Source organism: Mesoplodon mirus, assembly GCF_964341445.2.
Source record: "Mesoplodon mirus genome assembly, chromosome: 8".
NCBI classification, from domain to species: domain Eukaryota; kingdom Metazoa; phylum Chordata; class Mammalia; order Artiodactyla; family Ziphiidae; genus Mesoplodon; species Mesoplodon mirus.
The window spans coordinates 8,228,682-8,245,915 of record NC_138984.1 but is presented as its reverse complement, the minus strand read 5'-3'; the positions used below and the strand labels follow the sequence as shown (position 1 = coordinate 8,245,915).

The 17,234-nt window shown below is 54.1% G+C and overlaps 1 protein-coding gene and 1 long non-coding RNA gene across 2 annotated transcripts; one reads left to right on the top strand and one right to left on the bottom strand.

The window, feature by feature from the left end:
* Positions 1 to 3,474: 3,474 nt before the first annotated feature.
* Positions 3,475 to 4,484, top strand: TEX44 (testis expressed 44; the record flags this gene model as incomplete). The annotated part of the gene is given in 3 exon segments (XM_082631320.1): positions 3,475 to 3,723; positions 3,727 to 4,273; positions 4,276 to 4,484. Coding segments are annotated over 3 exon segments (1,005 nt in total).
* A 7,462-nt stretch (positions 4,485 to 11,946) lies between these two features.
* On the bottom strand, positions 11,947 to 16,738 carry LOC309809397. Its single transcript, XR_014294850.1, has 3 exons — positions 16,238 to 16,738; positions 13,321 to 13,456; positions 11,947 to 12,700 (listed from the first exon to the last, which is right to left on the bottom strand). It is a non-coding gene; the product is annotated as an uncharacterized lncRNA (long non-coding RNA).
* Positions 16,739 to 17,234: the final 496 nt, after the last annotated feature.

Below are 17,234 nucleotides of genomic sequence, written 5' to 3'. Positions count from 1 at the left end.
ACAAGGGATCGAACCCACACCCCCTGCAGTGGAAGCATGGAGTCTTAACCACTGGACCACCAGGGAACTCCGTTATTTACTTATTTTTGCTTATATGTATTTTCTGATTTGTTACAATAATAAGAATCTCTTCTGGGCTTTATTTCCTGCCATGCTTTTCCCCAATAAATAGATTTTCTTTAAATATCTGCAATCATCATAGAGCAGGTTTTGTCTGTGTTTCCTGCCCAGCATCTATTTTGCCTTCTTTTGGTAACAGCACCCCAATTTCCTCTGGGGACCAACTTGACTACCACTTATAGGCCTTATGTTTCAGTGGAGCTGACCCCACGCCCCATTCCAGGCCTGACCTACCAGGGTTTGGTCCCCAAGCTGTATAGATTTCTTCAGAGAAGGCCACAGGAACCCATGAGGCTCAGGGCCTGAGGTCTGCCATAACTAGTGAGGACCAAGGTGTCTACACTGGCCTGAAGCTGCTAGCAGCCTGCACCTGGAGGGATCTTCCCCAAAATCTAGACATCAGTGAGAAAGGAGAACCAAGGGAGGGAGAGAGAAGACTGAATCTTGCCAGCATCACTGAACTCTGTGCAGAAACTTTCCCTCAGACTTTAGGTTTCTGTGAACCAAGAAATTCCTTTATTTGGATTATTTTTGCTCACAACGGTTTGAGTTGATTTCCATTCCTTCCAGCTGAGAGTACTAACACATCTACATAGTGCACATTAAATATTATATCCTGTGTTTAGGGTGATATTATATACAAGCATTTTGCCATGTGTCTATGTAAGCTTTATACAGTGGCATAATACTCCATAAGCTGGGTTTACCCTAAGATAAGAATATCTATTTAATAGGAGAGTCATTGTCCCTATGAGACAGGAGTTGAAAAGAAATCAAAGACAAATTTTTTGAGACGAATTTCCTCTTCCAAACACTACGTAACAAAGGCAGGCAATTTTTGAACTGAACTAAGAAAAAAAGCTCTTTTAGATATATTTTCTTTTATATCTGTGTGTATATATGTATATTTCATGTAACAACAGAATATACATGATGTTCTACACCAATATTATTTAATACTTATTTATAAACGGACAATATTTTTGTCCCCAAATTTTAATAATCCTCTTTGCTCTCTGACATGAATCCCTCTTTATTCTCCTCTGTCTTTCCTCAGCACAGATTTTTAAGACATGTGAAACTTAACAAGGGTAAGTGTAAAGTGCAACATGTAGAATCGAAAATCGAATTCCAAATGGGAGGTGAGGACAAGCAGTTTGACTTAAGTGCCAATGAAGAGTGCCTGATAGCTGTAGCAGGTCACAGGCTGTCCATTAGGTGACATCAAGAACTTGCTGTGTACTTAGTTTCTCTAAGTCTCAGTTTCCTCACCTGAAAAGTGTGAGAATAACACCTGTACAGTGCCAGGTACACAATGGAATATGCCGACCTTGATTTTTAGGACAAGAAGATATCAAAAAAACACTGAACAACCACCTGACAGGAATCTCATAACTGCCAGAATTGGATAAGGATTAACTTTAGCTGCATGTAATAGAAGACCCAAAATAACAATAGTTTGAGCATCTATGTGATTATTTTCCCTCATGCAAAGGACTTCTGGAGGACAGCAAGAGTCTGGTGGCTGGTGTGGCATCTCTAACCATGGGGCCCAGATTCCTTCTATCTTTGTGCTCCACAAACTGTGTGGCACTTCGTGTGTCCCTGCAACCGCACGGTTACCTCACATATCAAGATGGCTGCTGGTGCTCCAGCCTTCACATTCTTGATAACAGGATGACAAAGGGGAAAGAGCAAAAAGGTGTTCTGCTCTTTGAAGGATCCTTTCTAAAGTTCCTCTCAGTACTTTCTGCTTACATCTCATTGGCCAGAAGATCTTACCTAGCTGCAAGAGAGAATGGGAAATATACTCTTTGTCAAAGCACATAGCCACCCTGAATAAAACTGGGTTTCTGATCCTAAAGAAGAAGGGCTACTCAAATGAGCAATGAGCAGTCATCTCCATGATTCTTCCACAAAGTACAAGGTTGTCCCACCCCAACAAAATTGGGTTTGCCCTGTGACTTCCGAGATGGCCACAGAGTATACATAGGGAGAAGAAATACTTATTGAGCATTGAGCCTGGTGCTGGGAGAAGTGACAGCAACTGTTACCTACTGATGTGGCCGGATTATGGCAGGCCTCTCTCTGCGTTAGCCAGTATCCTTAGCACGCCAGTCATTCAATATTTTAATATCCCTTCTGGGTGTAAAATAATGCTGGAGAGCTTGACTTCTGAAGCCAGACAAGGTTCAAATCCCAGATTCAGTGCTTATTAATAGTGTGCCTTTGAATAAGTCACTTATTCCCTCTGAGGCTAAGCTTCCCCATGTATAAAATGGATATAATAATGGATCCGCACCTACCTAGAGACGACGGGGTGGTTGGAAGGATTAGATGTTTAGCTCCTTCTCCTGCCCGTGATAAGCAGGCACGAAATGTTAGCTGATAACCCCCAAGGGAAGCACAGACACAACAGACTAGAAACTTCACTGCAACCACATTCTTAATGAAGAGCACAAGCACAGGTAAGTTTATCTGGGTCTACAGGTTTCCAAAGAATACTCGAGGGTTTACAGATCTTTTGTTATTCTCTGCCCTCCCAGCCTAGTTAAACAGGGAGAAGATGGAGACTGTTTATCCTGAGTCACAGAGTAAAACTCTGTCTTAGCTCATTTGGGCTGCAGATTCAGTGTCCAGTGAGGACCTGCTTCCTGGTTCATAGATAGCAGTCTTCTCGCTGCATTTCACAGGGAGGAGGGGGCCAGGGAGCTCTGTGTTTTCCCTTTTATAAGGGCGCTAATCCCATTCATGAGGGCTCTACCCTCATGAACTAATCACCTCCCAAAGGCCCCACCTCTAAATACTATCACGTTGCGGATTAGCTTTCAACATATAAATTTTGGGGTGGGACACAAACATTCAGTCTGTAGCTCCCCACAACCAAAGACAGTCAGGGCTGGGAGCTGCCCAGGCCCTTAGCCTTGTTCCTACTCATCACTGCTGTGAAACTTATCTCTGCAGAAAGACTGGCCAAATCAGTCACCAGTGTGGACAGAGAGGTGCTGGGAGTGGTCCCTTATAACATTTATTATAAATCAACACCTGCATCCCATTCTCTTTCATCAGAGTCACAGCCATCCGGATTCCTCGTGGGCGCTGCTCCTGTACATAACCTCCATGCTTTTCCAAGACATTTGCCTCTCTCTCCTTAGATACCCGCAAACTTGGCTATGAATAGTCCCATAGACTCAGCCCACGAGGGCAGCCACTTCGGAGGCTCAGGACCCTTGCTCTGCAGGTGCCTGTGACATCGCCAGCTTCAACAGTCCCAGGTGACCTCACCACCTGGACAACTCAGCCCAGTGGGGCCATGGCCACTCCCTCAACCAGCACAAGTGACAGAGGGCCTAGATGACCACCATGCCCTCAGGAGAGGCCAGAGCCTCCAGCGTCCCCACGCATGGTGGTAGCAGGTTTACAGACATCCCAACAGTGGGGTCCCAAAGTCAGGTCCCCCTCCTTGCAGATGTCCCAACAGCTCACGACACTGCACCATCAGCTGAACAGCAGGATGTAGATCAGTCTTCCAAGCCAGGCACCTTGGGGGCCACGTCAGCGTCTGGGGATAAGGACGAGCATGAAGCTGCCGCGGGGCATACCTAGGAGCCCAAGGAGCCCACAGCCCTGCTCGCCCCCCTGGCCCCAGGTGCCCTGCAAAGGTCCATGGGCTTCCAGAACCTAGCGCAGAAAGTGCTGGTGCAAGATTCGAGTATGACTCAGAATCCTCAGATTTTCCAACTTTACTCCCTGATTAAGGAAGAGACAGCACAAGCGGCAGGCATCCCAGACAGGGAACAGGAACTAGCTCCATCTACCCCAAGCGCTGAGGTACAGCCCCCGCAAAATGTGGAGGCTCAGCCCGTCGTGAGCACAGCAGATGCCAATGACCAGCTTGACACTCGGGCTGCTGACACTGCTGAAGCTGTTGAGGAGAAACCTGAGGGTCAGGAGGCCTTGAACCCTGACACTGGTGCTTTGCCATCAGCCCCAGCCTCGCCGGGCCCTGGAGTGGGCATGGCCACGGGCACCCTGGCCTCCGGCCATGGCTCCATGGCAGACCTGCTGCACGACACGGAGCCCAGCCTGCGCTCCATCTCCAGCATCCTGGGGAGTGCCAGCTCCGCCTCGTCCTCCGGGCTGGCAGTGGGGACCGGTCGGCCCTGCACTCCGTCACCCACATGCTGGAACCGGTGCAGCAGAGGACCGTAGAGGGCATCCTCTCGGCCATGCACTACCTGACCAGCCACCTCGCCCCATGCCAGGCCTATGCCGGCCCCAACTTGGACGAGGCCCCGCGCTCGGCAGCCTCCCGAGACCCCGGGAGCACTCATGCCCTGCTCTCTCACGCATCCCTACCCTGAAAGGCTCTCCCCAGACCGGGCAATAAATCACTGGCAAGCGTTTATTTTCCAAGTGCCAGCCTTATACCTTGTCTGTGCAGCAGGCTCAGGGTGGAGGGACAGGAGGGGGCTAGGGTGTTCTGGAAACAGAAAGGTGTCCCCTGAGGGCTTCTCGGATTGTCCCATTCAGGGGCTGGGGGCCAAAGTGCAGAAAGAGAAGGGCCTGGGCAGGCCTGGGAGGCCAGGCGTTGGGGGGCTCAGACCTTCAAAAATTGATCTTGGCTGGACCTCTAACCAGGTTAAGTGCATTTCTGAGGAAGTAAGATCTGGTCCTTCCCCAGGGCCTACTGGCTTAGCAGGCTCAAGACGCCCAGCCGGGCTCTCTGATTGTGGGATTGAGAGTGTGGGGTTGAGAGCAGGAACGAGACCAGTGTGGGCTCAGACCCCAGCGTGGCTACTGGCCATGGGCCAATCCCTTCACCCTCTGAACCTGCACCTCTCCTCTGCAGAACAAATAACGAGCCCACACCATGAAGATGTTATGAGATGGAAGGGAAACAACGCAGGTCCTAACGCATGATGTCTGGCACTTAATAAGCTCACACACTTCAGCTGCCATCATTATTATCCTCCAGCAGGCTGGGGACACAGTGGGATTCAGGGATCTACGTAGGGTGACCAACCACCCTGGTTTGCCTGGGGTTCCTGGGATATGGGACTTTCAGATTGAAAATGAAGAAAACCCCAGGCAAACCAGGATAAGTTGGTCACCCTAGACCCGGGTCTCTTTACGTGGTTTTTTGTTTGTTTGTTTGTTTGTTTGGCTGTGTTGGGTCTTCGTTGCTGCGTGTGGGTTTCCTCTAGTTGTGACGAGCAGGGTTACTCTTCGTTGCGGTGCGCGAGCTTCTCATTGCGGTGGCTTCTCTTGTTTCAGAGCACGGGCTCTAGGCACATGGGCTTCAGTAGTTGTGGCACATGGGTTCCAGTAGTTGCGGCACATGGGTTCAGTAGTTGCGGCACACAGGCTCTAGGGCGTGCGGGCTTCAGTAGTTGTGGAAAGCCAGCAGCCCACCCTCTGGCTGGACACAGTGCCATGCTGGCCACATGACTTGGTGAGTGAAGATCTGGCTGGACATCAGCCCCGACTCCTGCCCTTGGCTGGGTGCCTTATACAGATCACAACCCACACACCTTCATGCTGTAGCCCTGGCTGTGGATTCCTTCATTCATCCATCCCTCATTCCCAGCAGTGTCTCCAAATGGGAGACCTTGGCTGAAACCAGCCTACTGATGGATTTGCCCTACACGGTGTTTCTTTTCTTTTCTTTTTTAAATATTTATTTATATATTTATTTGGCTGCGCCGGGTCTTAGTTGTGGCACGCAGGATCTTCGTTGCCGCTTGCGGGATCTTCGTTGCGGCATGCGGGCTCTTTAGTTGCAGCGTGTGGGATCTAGTTCCCTGACCACGGATCGAACCTGGGTCCCCTGCATTGGGAGCGCAGAGTCTTAACCACTGGACCTCCAGGGAAGTCCCCCTTCACAGTGTTTCTTAAATTGGGAATTAGTTGCTAACACTTAAAAGCCAGGAGATTTTAAATAAAAATATGGATTTCTGCTTCTCTTGAGAAACCTAGGGGCCTTATTTCTTCTGGGCAACCGGCAGCTGAGCTGCCCACTTTAGAGGGAACTACCTGACCTACGTCAGTACTGAGCCACCTGCCTGATCCCCAGAGGCATGCGTCTACCACCCTACCACCCCTACCGGCAGATGGCTCCTGTGAGGAAGTCTGATGCCAGGCCCCAAGGGGATGAAAAGACAACCAGGTGTGTCTATCCCCTTCCCTCAAGGAGCTGCCACTTTCTGTAGATGAGACGTGAACTGTCCCCATGTAGTGAAAGCAAAGAATTCAGAGGAGGGAGATTGTCAGTTCAGATCCCAGTATCAGGGCCTCCTTGAGTCAGACCTAAAAAGAGAGGAGAGATGGTGTCCCCGACAGAGGCATGGACAACAAAAGTCGAGGCAGGCGTGATGGGTGCTTGGTTGGGGAGGGCGGCTGAGCAGCTCAACCTGCCTGGAGCCCAGAGCAGAGCATGGGAGACAGTGCTGCCAGGGTGGACCTCAGATGCTTTCAACAAGTATTTTCTGAACCCGGTAAGTGCCACTATACGCCGGGCACTGCTAGATACTGAGACTGCAAAGGTGAATGAAAGATTGAAACCAAGCTCAACCCAGGTCTGGGGAAGGGCTGAGCCAACTAGCACAACTGCCAAGTGCGGGCGTGTTTGGACCCAGGGCTCAGCCGTGTCCTCAGGGCTCCGTCTTTCCAGTTCAGCCCCTCTGTGCTGGCTCCATTTTCAGGCACTCAGCCACCTTCCTGGAAAGAGAGAGGCCCTTGTTTCCACTGGATCTGGCAGGAGAGTCCCAGGTGAGGACACTGCCAGGCCTGGCTTGGCTCCCATGCTCTCTGCTGAACCAATCACTGAGGCTGTGGGAGTGAAATACCTCGTTACCTGACCTGGGCCTCATGTTCACCTCTGAGGCCAGGGTCAGCTCAGAAATGGGGGTTCCCCACAGGAAGGGCTGCTGGACCAACACCATTTTGTGTGTGAAAGCCAGTAGAGTTGTAAAGAGCATAGCTTTGGGGGTCAGGCTACCTTGAATCCTGGCCCTACCTCCTTCTAGCTGTGTTACTTTCATCGCCCCCCCCGGGCTTCGGTTTCCTCATCTGTAAAATGACAATACACCTACCGCGTCAGGCTGCTGTGAGGATTAAATGAGTCAAGTGCTTGGAAAGGTGCCTGGCACCCAGTTGAGTGCAATATAAGTGTCAATGATCATTGTGATTATTAGGACAGAAGGGTTCTGTGGAGCTATGTACTAAGAACGGAATTTCCCTGCTTGCTCCTGGCCTTCCTCTTTGCGGTGGGATTACCAATTGTGTTGTCAGATATGCCGGGCAACACATCTTCTCTGCAAGTGGGACCTGCAGGCATCCAGGTGCTACTGTACCTGGGCCAAAGGTCGGGGCTGTGCACTCAGGGCTGAGGAATCCAACTTGGAGAGAAGTGGGTGCACCTCAGCTCTGGCCAGAACGAGAAAGAAAAGGCTCAGAGGCAGGAGCTTGGAGAAATGCCCCGTTTTATAGGCAAGAGGAAGCAATTCATAAGACACAGGAGCAATCAGCAAGCGGGGGTGACCCAGCCCATCACAAGCCTGTGAGTCCACCGTGTTGGATGAATAAAAACTGAACAACTATTGAACCACTGGGGAGAGGCAGTTAGTAGAGACAGAGGTGGTGTGTAAGGGGAAAAAGAATGAGCAGTCGTCAGAATAACAGGGTGGCTGTGTGTAGGGTACTCTTTGGTGTTGAGAACTGAGGCACAACAAAGTTATAAATTCACCCCAACAAAGTTGGTGCCTCCGCACCCCTTCTGGTTTATATGTTAGGGTTAACACCTGACAGCCACCAGCGTTTCTCTAGGATCAACAACAGTCTTTTTGGTTGTATGTTCTGCCACTGAGAGATCGGCCAGTAAGCAGAGGTTCTGCTTAAAGAAACGTTTAGGCTGAGCTAAGAGCCATGGGGCAGGCACAACATCCTAACCTCTGAGCCCGGCTGGGGCATGGCTAACAGAAGGAAACCGACAAGTCCTGGGAGACAGCACAGGAACACTGTGGCTTCAAGGGTAGGGCTTGGCCGAGGAGTCTCTGGATGGGCTGTATCCACTGAACTTGTGCTGTGGAGTCAAGTGAGCACTGCAGTCCTAGAAGATGGCCAAACCTCCATTTCCTCATCTACAAAATGCCTCACAGGGATGCTGTGATCAAGAATGCGTATAAAAAAACAAAAAACAAAAAATAGCATTTAACAGTAGGCATGGGACACATGTTAGTTTTCTTCCTTCCTTGTGGTTTTCTGCACTGTCTGTATATTGGGCAGGAGTCTCTTAACAGAAAGTGACAAAAACCCACGGATTTGGTGGGCTGGGCAGAGAAGGGCTGAGAAGGAGCCGGCTTTCAAGATGCCTGGTGTCAGGGATTCAAAGCTAGCAGGACGCCTCCATTGTTATGTCCTCTGCCTCCATGGCAACTCTGCCCTTCCCCCAAGCTTCTGCTTCTCGTGGGGAATGAGGTTCCTGGAGGCTCTGGGCCCACAGCCTTGCGCTTCCCAGACCAAGAGGAAAGGTCTTGTTCCCTGCTCCAGTCTGATAAGTCCTAAGGGGAAGGACTCTGGTTGGCCCAGCCTGGATCACATGTTGGAAAGGCCTTCCTCAGCCAGTGCCCGTGGTACCTCTCTGAGCAGGCAGTTCTGGGCACCCTGAGCCATGCCCCTCCCAGAGACAAAACGAGGGAGCCAGGCAATGTGTCCTCTCCTGGCCCGCCTGGGTTCCCCACAGCAGGCGGCACAGCCCTGACCTCCCTCCGCACCTGCATCTGAAAGTCCCCTGGCAAATAACAGTCACTTTTCCCACAAAACCAGGCTGGCACTCCGGATGAGATCAGCTGTTTGCACAAGACCACACAGAGCCCAGTCTTAGGTTCTAAGCCCTGCAGAGCGCCCACTGCTACATGTGAGCTTGTCTGTGAATGTTCTGCGAATGTTCTGTGAATGTTCTGCCCACAGTCAGAACTTTCCCTTAACTATGTGCTTCGGAAAGATCTGAGGCATTGTGAAGTGTTCTCCCTCCAGCTCCATGGATTGAAAATTATTCCTTTGGATCTCTGCATTTTAAATATCAATCAATGAGGGCTTCCCTGGTGGCGCAGTGGTTGAGAGTCCGCCTGCCGATGCAGGGGACACGGGTTCGTGCCCTGGTCTGGGAAGATCCCACATACCGCTTAGCGGCTGGGCCCGTGAGCCATGGCCGCTGAGCCTGCGTGTCCAGAGCCTGTGCTCCGCAACGGGAGAGGCCACAACAGTGAGAGGCCCGCGTACCGGGCCTCATTGATAAATATATATATATATATCAATGAGAAAATAGGATTCACCTGAAACACATGGTTTTGTTTCTGACCACCTGTATTTTATGAGTGCTTGTCCAAATGCAGTTTTTGATGGCCTCTGAACGATTCTGGGCCTCATCTCCCAGTCTGCACTTGGGGATTTCAGCACTTTATAATCTGCTACGGTGTGAAATGGAGATGGGCAGGGAGATGCAGCAGCCTCGGAACAACACCCATGCCAGAAACTCCGCGAAGTGGTCAGGTAGGTCCCTCCCTCCCCACTCCCCCCACCCAGGGGTGGCCTGGCCAAACCGCACCCAGCACAGCAGGCACGGAAGTGAATGCCTCAGCACGGACGCCAGGGGAAGGCGCAGGAGTGGAGGAGGGGACCAAGGATGGGAGCAGAGTGCCGTGAGCAGGGCCCACTGTGTCCTCCGCCGAGGCAGATGGCCTAGCGCGGCGGAGATGGCCTAGGCGACTGGAGGGGAGGGGAATGGAAACGCCCCGTGCTGCCACCTGCTCCTTGTTTCCAGAGCAGGAATCTAGGTTGGGGCCTGGTGAGAAACACTGGAACCAAAAAGGGGTCAGTCAGATGGGTGACGGTGAACAAAGGCCTTTCTCTGGGGGAGAAATCCCGGCTGGCTGCGGGGCTCACTTAGGCCACCACGGGGCCCTCACCGGCCGGCCCGAGGCCAGGCGGCGCTGTTTCCTCGTCTGGGGCTGGTCCCCTTCCGTCGCGGGGAGGAGCAGCACCGGATCGGAACAGAGGGTGCGGCCGGGAGGGCGAGGGGCGGCGAGGACCGCGCGGCCGGGCGGGGTCATCCACCGCCCTGCCCAGTCCCGCCGTCTCCATGGCGATGGCTACCTCACCGCGGAGACTGGGAGAGCTGCAGAGAGAGTCTTTGCCGGTTGCTGCGCAACGGCCCAGTGACGTCAGGCGATTGAGTTTGGTTCCCAAGGTAACTGACCAGGCAGCAGGGCCCGGAACTATTTGTGTCTGTCCCCAGAGGGTCTGCGGAGCCTCTGGGGTCTGGCGCAGCTGAGGAAATGCGCTCCTGGCCCGCGGGCAGGCGGGAGACGGAACACAGAGGCCCTTTCAGCTCTCGGAGACTGGCGACCCAGGCGGGGCGGGGTCTGCGCCCAAAGCCGGACGCCCCAACTTCTCTCCCTGCTGCTCGGGTTTTTTCGCCGCTCCTGCCCGGGTGGCCCCTGGACTGCCAGGCTTTGTCCTACTTATGAACGCCCTGCTGGGTAAACTCCTTGAAGTAAAGCGCTTCTGTTTGTAGCATCCCGGCCCGCACTGTCACCCTCACTGGCCCACAGCGGGCTCTCAGCGCGGCCTCTCCATGGGACTGTGGACGTTCGCTCCCCTTTCAGAGCCGCGAGACGCCTCCAGCACTCAGAACCCCTTGTCAGGTTCTGACCTCGAGCCCCGGTGAGCCGATCAGCAGACCGGCTCCATAATTTGGGGGCCACAATGCAAAAATAAAATGAGGGGCCCCTTGTTCAAAAATGACGGTGGGACAAGGTAGGGAACAGGCCCCAGTGCTGCCCACTGAGAGTAAACTGCAAGAGAGTGAAAGTGACAAGCACATGGGTAAACTGAGGCAGGTGGCGTGAGTCACAGAGGAGAGAGGATACGGTTCAAACCTGGAGCGGCAGAAGGTGAGGCACAAGGCACAACAGTAGCAGAAAGAGCAGCCGGTGCGTAAGGACAAAGCAGTGACCTAAATGTGGGCCTGAGAGCTGGCCCAGGCCCGCCTGGGGGACCCCTCAGAACTCAGCACTGTAACTGGGTCTTGGGACTTAAGTGACGCAGTCTATCCAGGCCTCTCAGGCTCCTCCCTCGTTATGGCACCCGTCAAAACAGGGTAACACCCAAGCCTCTCACAGTCCGTCTCCAGGGAGACACTACCACCTCCCCCTGTCCAATGGGCCAAGCCAGGCTGGACTCAGGGACATGGATTTATGAACCCAGGCCACAGACAAGCCAAGCATCGACATCCAGACCAGCTGTTGACCCTCCTGTCCCATCAAGCGAGGCATCTGCTCCATCCCTGTGAATCTTCATGTCTCTTGTCAACAGTCTGACAGCTGACTGGGGGCTCAGAGGGCAGGAGGCATCTGGCATCTCTGAAAGAGCAGCCGCAGGGCTGGCTTTCCCGGGCAGTGAATCTCCACAGCCTGATTCTCAGTTGAGAAAGCCTGCAGTCCTCATCCTCTCCTCCGCATTGGGTGAAGCAGGCTCCATGATCCCAGATTCACACATAGGACCTGTTCAAGGATTCAGCCTGGCCCACCTCCCCACCACCCAGGTTCCCTGGTCTGTCCCAGGTGACCCCTCGGGAATGGGCCCTGGGCCTAGGAATCAAAGCTGTTGAGCAGAACCAGCTACATAATTTATGGGGCCCAAGTGCAAAATGAAAATGCAAGGCCCCTTCTTCAAAAAGTATTAAGAATGTCAAGACAGGGACAGCAATGCATTAAACCAAGCACGGAGCCCTGTGGGACTGCACAGATTGCAGGCTCATGAAACCAGGCCAGCTGGTGTGTCCTAGACACCAAGCAAGCCGCCTTCCCGGGCACAGCCCATCTCTTCCCTCTCTCAAGGTCCATCTGTTGGCCTCTCCCCACACCGCCGCTGGCTGCTTCCAGGACCACTGTCCTAACCATCCATTCAACACAGTGTGGGCATCTAGAGGGTCCTCAAAGAGGCCCACAAGATATTACATGTTGGGGGGAGATGTACCCAGTGCTTTCTCTTTTTTTAATAAATTTATTTATTTACTTATTTATTTTTGGCTGCATTGGGTCTTCGTTGCACGCGTGGGTTTTCTCTAGTTGCGGTGAGCGGGGGCTACTCTTCGTTGTGGTGCGCGGGCTTCTCATTGCGGTGGCTTCTCTTGTTGTGGACCACGGGCTCTAAGCACGTGGGCTTCAGTAGTTGTGGCTCGCGGGCTCTAGAGCACAGACTCAGTAGTTGTGGCACACGGGCTTAGTTGCTCCATGGCATGTGGGATCTTCCCGGACCAGGGCTCAAACCCATATCCCCTGCATTGGCAGGGGGATTCTTAACCACTGCGCTACCAGGGAAGTCCCCCAGTGCTTTCTTATCAAAGGACCAAAACCACAGAACACTTCCAGAAATGCTCTGCAAATGCTGGATGTTTGATTCTCTATTTTCAGCTGAAGAACACTTGCTCTTGAAACAATACCTGAGGGTCATCTACATAAGATGATGAAATATGAAGTGTAGCGGCTGATTGATGATAATTTGGCACTGGTTAACACTAAAACAGTATACAAGAACAAAAGTCAAGGATGTGTTTGTGGCCTCCTAAGGTCTACCTCACACCCAGGATTCATCCCACTCTGTCCTCAGGGAACCAAGGGAGAGAACTTCTGCCTCAGCCCCTCTGCTTCATCTCCACCCTGGGATCAGGGCCTGCAAGTGCCCCTGCTGGACTCCCCGCTCCCTCTGCCAGCCTCTCTGAATCCTACCCTTCTGCCAAAGTGAGTCCCCCCATGTGGGCACTATGCTGCACCATCCAGCTCCCCTGCAGCCCTGAAGGACGAGGGTGCCCCCGTGCTGGGAGTACAGGCTGCAGACACAAGGACCCTCAGCTGTCAGCCCTCTCTGGAGATCCCCTCTACTGAAGAAAATAAAATGCCTTGGCCAAAGCCAAGATCTTCACCTGTTTAAAGCATCACTCTGTCTACAGTGAAGAGAATGGATTCACCACATGCATCACCTACTGTTGGGTACATGTTAACCCTTCGGCCTGATTGTTAGTTTTAACCTGTATTTGTGCGAGATAACGTGTCTGCTGCTTGAGGTTGGAACCCAGACCTTGGACTGTTTGGATCCTTGCATGGCCTTGCACTGAGTAGGTGCTCAATAAATATTTACAGATCGCAATCAGCTGACACTTCTGTTTCTGCACTGATCTCCAGGAGTCTTGCTTCTCAGACCAGCATCAGTAGCACTTGGGAGCTAGTAGGAAATATGCAGTCCCAGGCCCCACGCAGACCTCCTCAATCATAATCTGTAATTTAACAAGATATCCCAGAAATTCAGATACATGGTAAAATTTGAGAAGCACTTCTGGCGAGTAGAATAACTAGAGGGCTAGACGAGGAGGTGTGGGAAGTCGGAAGTGAGGCAGGAGGCGATCTCAGGTGCATACAGAGGGCTCACCTGGGGAGTCTCCCTTAAGAGTGGCGATCACCCTGAGTCACTGAGTCTGAGAAGAGATGGGACCAGTAATAAAGCTAACTCTCGGGTGCTTTCTATGTGCCAGACACTGGTTTCTCAACCTTTTACAGCCAATAACTACTTTAGTTTGCACAACAGCCCTATAACGTGGTACTATTAGGATCATCGTGTCCATATTGCAGATAGAGAAACCGAGGCCCTGTGCGGTTGAGATTATTCCAGAATCTTCAGCAGGTACACACATTTGGCTATACCTGGTGTTTAGGGTAGGGTCTGTTCTGATTGGTCGCTGACTGTCCCACTGGTTATTCAATATTTTGAACGTCGCCCTGGTTACACAGCTGGATGGAAGAGGCAGGATCCAAATCAGCCCGCTCTGCTGGAGCCACGCTCCAAACCAACATCCTCTATCCATCTAGTGCCGTCACCACCCAAAAACAGCACACCTCAGGGACGAGTAATGTGTGTCAAAGTGCTGTGTAAGCTGTAAAGAACAGTATAAATGCCAAATGGATTCCTCCGGGGCAGAAGTGAGAGAAGACTGTTAAAGATGGAGAAGCTGGACTGTGAGAGGGCAGATGATGTGGGGAAGCAGAATTCTGCTTGCTCAAGGGGGTAACTGAGGCAAGAAGGAAAAGCCTCCCTAAGTGGAGCCCCAGGATCAGCCCACGGAGGCTCTAACTTGCCAGAGGCCGTCAGGCACTAAGCAGGTTAGCTCGGGTGTGTCCTCACGGAATAACCGAGCTCTCCTGATATCGACCACCAGGGGGCGCTGCTCCCCAGCCTTCGTCCCACTGGACCCCACCTGCTCTCTGGAAACTAGGACTTCGAAGGAGTCCTAGTGAGCAAGCACCAGGACTTTGAGAAGTGGGAAAGGAGGGAAGGCAGATGGAACGGGTACTTATACCACTTTCAATCCCAATACACCCCTATGGAGAAGCTCTTGTTCCCACTTTACAGATGAGGAATTTGAGGCCCAAAGACGTTAGATAAGATCCCCCAAACCAGGAAGTTAGGTAGAGGTCGAGCTGGGTCATTTGGTTCCAGTCTCAGTTCCCAAGGGGACCACAGGTGGATGCCAGCTCATTTGACCCTGTCCTGTCGTTGGTGTACCTGCTTCTACTGACCTTGTATTCTGAGAGGTGACTAGAAATCCTACCACAACTGTATTCCCACAATTACAACAGCCAGGCCTCATAAAGGCAGTCTTCTTGAACTTGAACTTTTTGAGGTGGTGGGCTCCTGCTTCATTGCCCTCTGGCCTTCAAGAACCCTCACCTGCCACCCCAGCCGAGCAGCCTCCCCATTCAGGCAGAACCTGAGGTCTCTTCTGCTCCAGAATCTGGCTCTGGGTCCCTAGAACCATGTCCTGTTTTACATCCCCTCCCCACGCCAGGGACCCCATGGGTTCAGCTTTTGCCCCCTGGCACCCCACAGCAGGCAGAAGCACAAATAAACAAGTGGACATTTGAGCCTGTGGCTGGGGCCAAACCAGGCACCAAGGTTTTTTCTCAGCTCCCACGAACTCCTTTTATGGCCTCTGGGTCCAGTTCCTTCTTCATAATAAGTCATAACTGGAAAAGGCCTCAGGAGTCACTGAGTCTAACTTGCGCCAACACTTTCCTTTTCTAAAGAGGAAAAAAGAAGTATGCCTCCCGGTCTCCAGGCGGGTTCCTAAGACCAGGACAGGGCAGGAAGCGTCCTGAACGGAAAGGAAACTCCAGCCCTGAGACGGGACCTGGGCACGCACCTGTAATGTAGGGGGAAGGGGGGACCCTAACCTCGGCTGCTTCTACGGCCCTCCTCCCCAGCTCCTGAGGTTCTGTCACCTGCCCTGGAGACCGCCTAACGAGCATCTAATCCGCCCCCCTCGGTAGGACGCTTTCCTTCCCTCTGTCCTGGGAGCTGGGGGCAGCTCACGTATCTGGCAGCACGGGCGTGTAAGTGATCATGTGTGTACAGAGCGTGTGAGCCGCCACACACGCGTCCGCGCCATTGCCGGGTGGGGGGGGTGGTCTGTGCGCGCCCCCTAGGGGCCGGCCACCACCCATTGCCGCAGCTGCGAAGTGGCCGTGCGCAGCGCCGCGTGTACCCGGAGCGCACCAGCCTCGCCACCCTCCCGTCCCGGCCGAGAGCACGGGGTGTGTTGGCTGGCAGGCTGGCGCGCAGCACCCGGAGCCAGGGCGCTTCTGGTTCTCGGTCCCCGGGCCTCCCCTTCCCGCCTGGCATTTTCTGTTTTCCTGGGCCTCCCCTCCGCCTGCGAGGAGCGCTCCGGGGCGGGGTCCGAGAGCAGCCCCGCCCGGGCCAGCCGGCGAAGGTGGCAGGGCTGCCTGGCGCGCGCCGCCCCTCCCTGTCGCCCCCGCCCCCGCCCCGGCGCCCCGATGGGTTTTTCCATGACTGCATCCGGCCCCGGGCCGTCTTTGTTCCCGCCATCCCCGGCCGTGCCTGCGAGCTGGACCGCCTCTCTCCCGCGCGCCGGGGTTTTTCCAGGGCTCAACTGGAGCACTGTGGAGCCGCCTCCCCGCCCCCGGCCTCCTGCGCCCCGGCCGAGCTGCGGCCCCCGCGCGACCCCGAGATCCCCTGCAGGGAGCCGAGCTTTCTCCATACCCACCGCTCCGTCCGTCCTGTCCCCGCCGCCAAGGCCCGCAGCCCATGAGCCCCGTATTTGGGCGCAAAGTTGACCGTCAGCCCTGGCGCTCCCGCGCTTCTTGAGGCGCTCTTGGCGCCCCGAGCCCCTCCCCGGCTTCACGTTGGGGGGCGAGGGTCAGGTGTCTGCAGAGCCGGGCCGCCTCTGCCTCCAGCTTGTGTTAGGGCCTCACATTTCTCCCAAGGGGCAGGCGGCGCAGGGGGGCACCCAGGGGCACGCACACGGTCCGTCACAGCCTGAGGTCGCCATGTGTGCTCGCCGTCCCACCGCGCGCCGGCCGCTCCCGGGCAGAGACGCTCCCGCCCCCCGCGGGAAAATGGGCACACTCGCGGGCAGTACGCGGTCCAGAGCGCGGGGGACTCTGTGATCCTGGAATCCCCTCCCCGCCCCCCGGAAGGAAGGGGAGATAGGCAGAAAAGGGGAGGTGGGAGATGGGGGGGGTTCGAGGGAGTGAGGACAGGCACGCAGTCTCCGTGTGCCCCGTGGGGACTGTGTGTCTGCAGCCCGATCCTGCACTGAGCTGCGTTCATTTCGTATGTGTCTGCGAACCAGCGGAGCCTCCCAGCTATTACCCTGACATGTTGGCGGGAAAAGTGTAAGAAACACGGTGTTTACTTCCGAGTGAGGTTTGCTAAGCCCTGCCAGAGAAGCCAGACTCCCAGCGTGGCCTCCAGCTTGGGGTACAGGGGTGAGGGGGCGTCTGGGCAGCGGAAGGGGTCCTGGATTAAGAGGGTGTCTGGCTCTGTGGGGTTTTTGGACTCCCTGGCTGGTCCCCTCCCCACATCCCCGCAGGAGGCAGCCTCACATGGCTAAAGATCAGGGGATGAGGGCGAGAGAAGGGTGCAGGGTAAGGGACCCCCAGATCCATGGAAGCCCAAAGCCACCTCGCTGTGGAGAGTGGGAGGGAGCGTCCCCAGAGTCCTTTGAGTGCCAACTCCTTTCCCCCCTCCCTGGTGCATTA